The following is a 10,327-nucleotide window of genomic DNA, read 5'->3' on the forward strand; positions in this document are numbered from 1 at the left end:
GGTTGGTGCGACGCGAGTGAGATGAACGGGCGAATGATAAGAAAATGTCATCATTTTGACATCAGATTGTAAGTATGTTCCAATTCCAATTGGTTACTTATTCAATATTATTCCTAAAACTTCACCAACCTCTGTAAATTTTGTCACTTTCGTACAACTACAAACACAAAGGTACCACTACCATATTCATTTATATGCTTGACTTTTATGTCATGTTTATTTTGATATTGGTGAGAAATTGTATCATGTTGTAATTTGTCAGCAGCTCTCCGTTACAGATAACGATACACCGGGTCGCTCCACGTGTTATTTTCGTAAGCTCCGCGAAGTCCGTCAAGCAAGCGTAACAAAATGGCGGAGGGCGGCGACGGCAACACGAAAAGTCGCGACTGCACGCCGGAACCTGTACCGCTGCGCGCAATACCTTTGGAGTCCACGACCAAGGTAAAATCAGTAAAATACTTACATACCTACATAGGTAGGTACTTACCTATATGTAGGTAGTTTTATTTTTGTCACCACACCAACTGGTAAAGGCTGTATTGATTGTTCAAAAACCGATTGCAAAGTTGCATTTTATTCAAATTTTGAGTAAAGTTGTTATCTTATGTTTGCTGGTTGAATTGACTTTTAAATTATGATTTTGAATCATACATATTTAATAACATTCATTTGGAATTGATTTGGTTTGTTTATGTTTGATATCTTACAGTTGATATTTTCTTCGGGTTGGTGTGGTGAAAAATTGTGTGTTTCACTCGGGGGCAAATTTGTTTAAGAGCGCTCTTACAAGAAAAGTCGAAATAATGCAAAATTGATGATACTAGTCGACGAAATTCAGGACTTTGTGCTCATTATTAGAAACAATGAGTACTTGTTCCAGTAAAAGCGTCTTCTTATCTTTTTAAATATCGTTGTAAATATTAGAAAAAGGACTTATTAAATTAGTAATGATTTTTTTTCTGATGGTCGTTTCCGAAAAACCCCGTGAAGCACTGAATGGCGAGCTCTGATTTGGAAATGTTGAGAAGTTTACTCTGCTAAACCTGGCTATTTTGTATTACTAATACCCTGTACTTTAGGCATATCAAACGATATTTTTCCTACATACCTTTGAGAAAGAGAAAATCAAAGTAAAACGAACTCAATTTTCTCTCCGAAACAAGTGTCAATTCCTACGAAAATCTACTTAATATCGAAGTTATTTTCATACTCAAGCAATCTGCAATGTTTGCTTATACTGTTGGTATACATTAGTGTTTATGAAATTCTACTATAATTTTTTGGCAATTTTTTGAAAACTACTCTATATTACCGATGACGCGCGCTGCGCCAGCTCAGTGCCGCGGCAGAGCTTGTAGAGGTAGGACGTGTGTCGGTCGGCTCCGCACATTTTCAACGGCGACGACGAGGTTTATTATCATTGTGTGCGGCGGGCGCCGCGTAAAACGCTATACTGTGTGCGTGTAAACCGCAACGAGAGACTTTGATCCTAGCACTGTTTTTATAGTACTTATTATAATTTATAATGGTACAGTTTAATAAACTATAGTAGTATACCCTATAATGGACACGGAACCAGTAATGGGACAAAAAAACACAATTCCTCTAAAATAAGTATATAAAAGTAGTTTATAAACACTGGATATATTTTTATCATAAATAAGAGTCCTAGAGCTGATTATGTTTGAATTTTTATTAAATTCGGTTAATTTTTAAGAAATGTGCGTCAACCCAAAAGTTGTCGTGCCACTGAAAAAAAATATCACTAAAAATTCTTAACAACTTCGCTAAGAGGGGAGAGTTAATTTATTAAATTTTAATTAATTAATACTTGATGAAAACTAGAATGTGTTTTGTTAATTGCATTTACCATGAGATAAGGTATACAGCACACTATGTTGTGATTCCACAGATGTAAAAAAATAGTGGTATTTGGCCCAATCCCATTATAGGAGCTGTAAAACTGCATACCTCCTATGATGGGACAATTGACATAATGATGCTTGCCATGCCATAATTTCATGTTTTAAACAATACAGAAGTAAAATGTAGTTACGAAATATGTCAACCAGGAGGTATTCTCGGACTTAGGATAAATTAATATCGTTTTTCCAAACTTTTATTTAACTTGCCTTGTTAGTTAGTGTGGGTCAAATCTTGGTAGCTGAATTTGACCCACTTTTCGATTTCCGATTCAGTTGAAATTTTGTGTAAGTACGTAATTAAGTATGCAAATCGGATGATAATGCAATATTATGATAACATGGACTTGATCTGATGATGGAGACAGGAGGTGGCCATGGGAACTTTATCGCAATAAACCCTAACTAATTGTGTTTGGGTATATTAGAATTGTCTCGATGAATCTAATACAATAATAATTGGCTGTGGAAAGAAAAATACATTCAGCGATAAAAGCTTATACCAAAAATTGTTTTTTTTGCCATAACTTATTCCCCATTTCAAAATTTTATACTGATAGAGCAATGTCCATTATAGGGGGCCCATTACTGGATCCACGTCCATTACCGGGGGCCCATTACTGGAGCTTTGGTGTCCATGACTGGAGAAAAAAAGCATAGTTTTAATTTGTTAATTATGTGGAAACTCATTGCAGTATCTTTGATACAACACGCCTAAAACATGAAAGGCGGATAGGACTTTCATCTTTTAACACGCTAAGCGGAAGTCCATTTACATGTACAAGGGAAATATCATAAATACTCCAAATTTCCTCTTAAATGTCCCATGACTGGTGCTGTTACTATACCGGACAGGATTAAAAATATTTGAAACGACCTGACATTCTATATGTATTTATTTGACTCAAGATAGTACTCAGGGTCTGATGATGGAGCTGGAAGGTGGTCACCGGTACCAATCAACCATGCAACTATACCACTTCGTGTTTAGGCACGTTTTATTCATCTCAACAAGATCTTTGACACAAGGTAGTACTCAGGGTCTGATGATGGGGCCGGAATGTGGTCACCGGTACCATTCAACCATGCAACTAAACCACTTCGTGTTTGGGCTCGTTTGATTCGTCTCAACAAGATCTTTGACACAAGATAGTACTCAGGGTCTGATGATGGAGCCGGAAGGTGGTCACCAGTACCAATCAACCATGCAACTAAACCACTTCGTGTTTGGGCTCGTTTGATTCGTCTCAACAAGATCTTTGACACAAGATAGTACTCAAGGTCTGATGATGGAGCTGGAAGGTGCTCACCGGTACCAATCAACCATGCAACTAAACCACTTCGTGTTTGGGCTCGTTTGATTCGTCTCAACAAGATCTTTGACACAAGATAGTACTCAAGGTCTGATGATAGAGCCGGAAGGTGGTCACCGGTACCAATCAACCATGCAACTATACCACTTCGTGTTTAGGCACGTTTTATTCATCTCAACAAGATCTTTGACACAGGATAGTACTCAGGGTCTGACGATGGAGCTCGAAGGTGGCGACGGGTACCTGTCTATCATGTAACTGAACCACTTCATGTTTGGGCTCGTTTGATCCGTCTCAACAAGACCTTGGACACAAGATAGTAGTACTCAGGATCTGATGATGGAGCTGGAAGGTGGCCACAGGTACCAGTCTACCATGTAACTGAACCACTTCGTGTTTGGGCTCGTTTGATTCGTCGCGACAAGATCTTTGACACAAGATACTACTCAGGGTCTGATGATGGAGCTCGAAGGTGGCGACGGGTACCAGTCTATCACGTAACTGAACCACTTCGTGTTTGGGCTTCGTGTTTGGTTTATCACCTAGTGTCAAAGATCTTGTTGAGACGAATCAAACGAGCCCAAACACGAAGTGGTTTAGTTGCATGGTTGATAATTCATAATTCATTTCATAATTTATTGCATAATAATCATGTGGTACAAGACAGATATTACATTAGGGTAAGTTCACACATGAACCCTGTTAGGGCACAGCAAATGTTTCTTAAAACTAAACTATAACTAGGACGTGCAGTGCAGGCACATATATGTACATAGTTTAAAATAAACGCATTTTGATACTTATGTTCAAGGCATAAGAATAAAAGCTAATATTTATTATTTTATACTTATGTTATTACATTAGTTACCTACCATTGATTTATTATTATTAATTTGTTTTTAAATACACTCCCATAGTATCATTAATAAATTAGCATTAAGAATATTTAATTCAATTCATCATTCATTAATAAATCAGCATTAAATATATTCAATTCATCAATTTATCATTCATTCAATAATATTATAGGTAAGTATATTCAATTTAAATTATCATTATAAGTTATTATTTATTTAATTATTTAGATATATTTAATTTAAATTATCAATATAAGTTATTATTATTTAATTATTTATTTAATTTAAGTTATTATTATTTTATTTAGGCAAAGATTCATCATTCAGGTACTCGTCTATGGAATAATAGCATTTATTTAGCAGCAAATTTTTTAGTTCCCTTTTGAACACGTTGTCTTGAATTTCGTTTATAATTTTTTCGGGTAGTTTGTTTGCTACAAGTATGCATCGATAGTAAGGGCCTTTTTTAAACATTTCTAATTTTGTTGGGGGTAGTTGTATTTCAATTTTATAATTTTGCCTTCTTTGCGAGTTAACAACTTTTTTAGTGAAAATATGGGAATTGTTCCTAACAAAGAGTGCCGCTTCCATAATATATATAGAGGGCAGCGTGAGAAAGTTTAATGCAGCGAAGTGCGGTCGACAACTGTCTGGTATCTGCGTGTTGGTAAGTATGCGAATACATTTCTTCTGCATCAGGAATAGTTGATTGGCATCAGTGCTGGCCCCCCACAGAATCACACCGTACTGGAGCCTTGCGTGCGCAAAAGCGAAATATGCTGACATCGCGGTTTCCAAGTCAGTGTTGACCTTTAGCACACTTAACGCGTATATAAAGCTCGATATTTTTGATTTTATATTTTGAATATGTGATTTCCAATTTAAATTTGTATCTATTTTAATTCCTAGTAATTTAAACTCTTTTACTTCCTCTATATTTTCGTTTTTTGTTTGTAATGACATTTGCAGTGGTTTTTTTTGAAAAGGCCGAAATTGGATTATTTTAGTTTTCTTTAAATTAATTTTTGATTGGTACCGGTGACCACCTTCCAGCTCCATCATCAAACTCTGAGTATCACCTAGTGTCAAAGATCTTGTTGAGACTAATCAAACAAGCCTAAACACGATGTGGTTTAGTTGCATGGTTGATTGGTAATGGTGATCACCTTCCAGCTCCATCATCAGACCCTGAGTACTGTCTTGTGTCAAAGATCTTGTTGAGACGAATCAAACGAGCCCAAACACGAAGTGGTTTAGTTACATGATAGACTGGTACCCGTGGCCACCTTCCAGCTCCATCATCAGACCCTGTGTATCTTCAGTGTCAAAGATCTTGTTGAGAAGAATCAAACGAGCCCAAACACGAAGTGGTTTAGTTACATGATAGACTGGTACCCGTGGCCACCTTCCAGCTCCATCATCAGACCCTGTGTATCTTCAGTGTCAAAGATCTTGTTGAGACGAATCAAACGAGCCTAATCATGTTACTACTTGGTTGATTGATATCCGTGACCACCTTAATCATCATCATTATCATCAGATCCTCAGTACCAGTTCGTTTTTAAACCCTCGTTGATACAAACTTTACAACCTATAGGTACCAAATGCAATGACGAAACATGTAAATAAGCGAGTACCTATAATTTCTTTCGAGTAATATACCTTCATAAGTACGAGTATGGGGCTATTCATAAATTACGTCGTTTCAAATGGGAGGGGGGGGGGGGGTCTGGACATCGGATGTTGGTAGCATGACGTAGGAGGAAACAGAGTCATCCGAAGCATGATTTTTGGATGATTTGAGGGGTGGGGGGGTCAAAAATCGTCAAAAATAGATGACGTAATTTATGAACAGCCCCTATGTACATTTGCACTGCATTTAGTATTTTCGTACCTACCAAATAACAGTTTTAAGACTTTAAAAGTTAAGTACAGTTAGTGTTGTTATGGTTGATTTCAATATGCTTCGCGAAGGATCAAGAATGTTTAATCCATCATTGTAGTGCGAGTGTGGCAGAAGGGATCGGCATACAGAGCTCGCACGGCCTGCCGCAGCGCGTAAAATACCTAAACTCGCTCAACGCCGAAATGTAATAGCGCTCTTAACCCCCGTGCTTTGAATCGTGCCTCGCAAAGCTCAAGATTCCATTTTTCGAATCTTTCGCTTGCTCGGGTATCAATATTAGCACGAGTGGTTAAATAACAACTTTGCCCCCGAGTGAAACAAATAACTATTTTTGTGTAGAATAAGAGCCATAAGCCTTCAGTAAGAGGTGCATATACTTGGAAAATTTGACCTATGCCGCTGTGACCCGGTGGCCGAGTGGCTTAGGCACCTGCCGCGATAGCAGACGACGCTGGTTCGATTCCAGCCTGGGGCAGTAGAGGCCTTGGTCACTTTTTCTTAGTAGGTATATGACATTTTCTCAAACATGCAATGAAATGTCGTCACTCCGGGCGTTATATCAGGCTTCGAAGTATCACGTTTAGGGCGGAGCAACTCCAGAGAACTGTAAAGGAATTTCATACAAAATTTAAGGCCTAGGCCGGGAAGTAATTTTTTTTTTAAATTTCCATTTCACAGATATGTGTGACACACTATCGCACCGCTTTAAAAAAAAAACTATAGGCAGTTTATGGTTTATGGTACGGTTTCTTTTTTTTTTAATCTTTATAGGGCTGTATCTCCTAAACCGTGCGTCGCAGCGCAAAAATAATAAAATGTTCGGTCCTCTGTAAGAAACCCTTAATTAATATTAAAAAAAAACACACAAAAAAGAAAAAAAAAATAACAAAAAAAAACTTTATAATGCTGTATCTCCTAAACCGTACGTCGTAGCGCAAAAATAATCAAATTTTCGTTCCCCTTTAGGAAACCTCTTAATAACATTTAAAAAAACACAAAAAAAGAAAAAAAAGCAAAAAAAATATTTATAGGGCTGTATCTCCTAAACCATGCGTCGTAGCGCAAAAATAATAAAATGTTCGTTCCTCTGCAAGAAACCCTTAATTAATATTTAAAAAAAAAGCACAAAAAAGAAAAAAAAATAACAAAAAATCCTTATAATGCTGTATCTCCTAAACCGTACGTCGTAGCGCAAAAATAATCAAATTTTCGTTCCCCTTTCGGAAACCCCTTAATAACATTTAAAAAAACACAAGAAAAGAAAAAAAAGAAAAAAAAAAAAGCAAAAAAAATATTTGTAGGGCTGTATCTCCTAAACCATGCGTCGTAGCGCAAAAATAATAAAATGTTCTTTTCTCTGTAAGAAACCCTTAATTAATATAAAAAAAAAAACTAAAAAAAAAGATAAAAAAAACTAAAAATACTTTATAATGCTCTTAAGCCGTGCGTCGTAGCGCAAAAATAATAATATTTTCGTTCCCCTTATGAACCCCACGCACTGAATAACCTATCACATTAGGACATGAAACAATCATCATCATCAATTTTTATTATTATTTCATTGCATGTTTAAGAAAAGCACTATACATACCTCGGCGTGAAAAGGGGTTGTCGGCCTCATAACTATCCGGCCTCACTACGTTCGGCCGTCTATATGCATTCGGCCGGCAACCCCTTACTTCCCAGCCCAGCCTCTGTAGTAATGTACTATTATTTCAGTTTAGAATAAGAGCGTTTTCACATTTTCCAATCTGATTTTTGTTGTGACGACTACAAAAGAGCAAAAATGTAAAGAAGTGCCTTGCCTTGTTATATATATTTAATTATTTATTGAAAGTTTGCTGTTCAAATGTGGATAATATATTATCACGTTAGATTTGGATAATATTTTGCTGGTTTGAAGAACTCCACATTCTGTGTGTAGTTTTCGTTGAAATCAACTGTTTAACTGTTACGAAAATTAACATACGTTTATGTAACTCATTAGATTAATTTTATGTACAGAATGATGGGAAGCTCTATAGGTATATATCCACCAAATTTTATAGAAATCTGAGGAAAAAAAGCAAGTACCTACAGAATAAAAATCGGCCCATTGTTGTGTTCAGTTCCGCACCGGCGCCGACGCAGAGCTGATCGAGTATGTGCGCAGCCGGCCCGTGCTGTACGACCCATCGCACTCGCGCTACATGGACAACCTGCTCAAGAACGGCCTCTGGAACAAGATCGGCCGACAGTTGAGGGCTAGCCGTCAGTATATATATTATCTTTCTTTGCAAAGAAACCCGAATGTCCAACCTTCCAACCAAAAGCGGGAACTAGGAGAGGAAACTAAACTTATATTGACCACCCATCACCCATCGAGTTATCTTTTTAGCCCTAATGAGAAACATTGTCTACCCGTCTCTTTGTGTTAATATTAGGGTTATTTTTCTGAACACTTTAGCAACTCAAAACTTTAGAACTCAATTGTCAATATTCCTAATGTAAAACAGATTGTCACTGAACTGAAAAAAAATATAAATTTAACGCAGGGGCTCAACATTCAATTGATAACCAGCGTTATAGATTTTTAAAATAACAGTAGCAGGTTAACCTCTATCTGTTAAAATTTATCAGATTCTTCTTCTTCAGTCGATCCCTCAATGTTGATGATCGGGTTCTTCTGTTGAAGACCCCTATAGATTAATCGTTACGGTAATTTGCAGCGAGCGCATGCAAAGCGCGCTGGAACAACATCCGCGACAACTACCGCAAGGCGCTGCGTAAGCGCAGCATCAACGGCAAGCTGCAGTACAAGTTCGCGCACCTGCTGGCCTTCATGGACCCCATCTACAAGGGTCACTTTGAGCTCAGCACTTGCCAAGGTACCTAATATTACCTAACGACCTAACTATAGACGTTTCTCCCTATTTATAGATTTTTACATTCAATCAAAAATCAAAACTTGTAAATACCAATCTTTATTAAATGAAAAGTAAGAGACGTTCTCGTAAAGTTCGTTCTTTATAGTATGAGTTTAATATTGAATTCTTATCTATTTATTCAGCAGCCAACAATAGCGCAAGCCAATTAAGCGCGAAAATAGAAAACTCAGAAGACAGCAACGACGTTGAAGACCCAGACGAATCACTACAACAATCAACCAATCACGACGATCAATTCGAGGGCGACGGTCTCTCCAACCAATCAGAGTCCGTCGTAGACTACGAGATGTTCGAAAAGTCCAACGTCTCTGGTTCCTACCCCCCGCATCCCGCGCCGCAGGCCGTGGACGCGTTCTTAGCTGCGATTGGTATATCGCTGAAAGGCCTGAGTCCGTACCACTTAACTATGGCCAAGGCGGAGATTTTTGCTGTTGTGCATAAGTATGAGTTGAAGGGGATTGTGCAAAATGGGTGGGCGCCTTCTAATATTAATCCTTTGCCTTGAGAGGTGTAGAACTGTATGGTGTTGGTCACAGAAAATTATGCCTTAAAGAAAAAAATATCTAAAGTTAGGTAGGGTTAGCCAAGGTTTCGAGTGCACATCACAATAATGTTAATGTTCATGACTCGCTTGAGATCTGTTAAGCATAAATTTAGACTGACTGATTATAATAGATAAGTAAGGTTAAAGTGTTAAACATTGGAAAATTCACTATTGTATTTAAATACTGACGTGCCGTCGGAAAGTTTTCAAAATTACGACATTTTCGTAGAAATATTTTTCGGAAACTTCTCATTGACGGGTATCGAAATTTTCCACTATCCAAAATGATTTTTTTCTGAAAACAATACATACAATGGTTTTTTTCTCAATGTTTTTACTACTTGCACATCATTAATTTTAAGATGTTGTTATAAAAATAAAACATATGATATATTATAATCGTTGTGTTAATTTCCCCGAGTTCATTGCCCTCTCCTTTATTACATTCTAATTAAAGTGCGCTCATCATTAACCTTTTAAATAATGTTGATGTTCGTTAACAACCGAGACGGATTGGCAAGCCGGGTGACGTCGGCTCGGCGGTCACATAGGTACCTAATTACCTATGTACAGTCGTCGTCAAAGATATGTTTACATTTTTCGCCTTATTACAAAGGAGTAAGGTGCAAAAGTGTAAACATATCTTTGACGTCGACTGTACATACATACAGTGAATGATAGATCATTCGTCATAATTACAGCTGTCAAAATGTAATTTACTAACAGTAGATGCAACGATGTAAATATACCATTCGGATTCAGACTACATATTATTATTTAGCTTAGCAATAAGGTGACAGTCCATTTCCAACGGCAGCTGCTCTACCGTTCATTTTACTATGGAAATTGACAATA

At 37.3% G+C, this 10,327-nt stretch overlaps 1 protein-coding gene across 1 annotated transcript; it reads left to right on the forward strand.

Annotated features, from left to right (window-relative positions):
- Window positions 1-351: 351 nt before the first annotated feature.
- LOC134797217 (uncharacterized) lies at window positions 352-9,450 on the forward strand. The gene is made up of 4 exons (XM_063769442.1): window positions 352-444; window positions 8,110-8,251; window positions 8,710-8,868; window positions 9,051-9,450. The coding sequence occupies exons 1-4, from the start codon at window positions 352-354 to the stop codon at window positions 9,431-9,433; spliced, it is 777 nt and encodes a 258-aa protein (XP_063625512.1). The 3' UTR covers window positions 9,434-9,450.
- The last annotated feature ends 877 nt before the right edge of the window (window positions 9,451-10,327 follow it).

Source organism: Cydia splendana, chromosome 15 (genome assembly GCF_910591565.1).
Source record: "Cydia splendana chromosome 15, ilCydSple1.2, whole genome shotgun sequence".
NCBI classification, from domain to species: Eukaryota; Metazoa; Arthropoda; class Insecta; order Lepidoptera; family Tortricidae; genus Cydia; species Cydia splendana.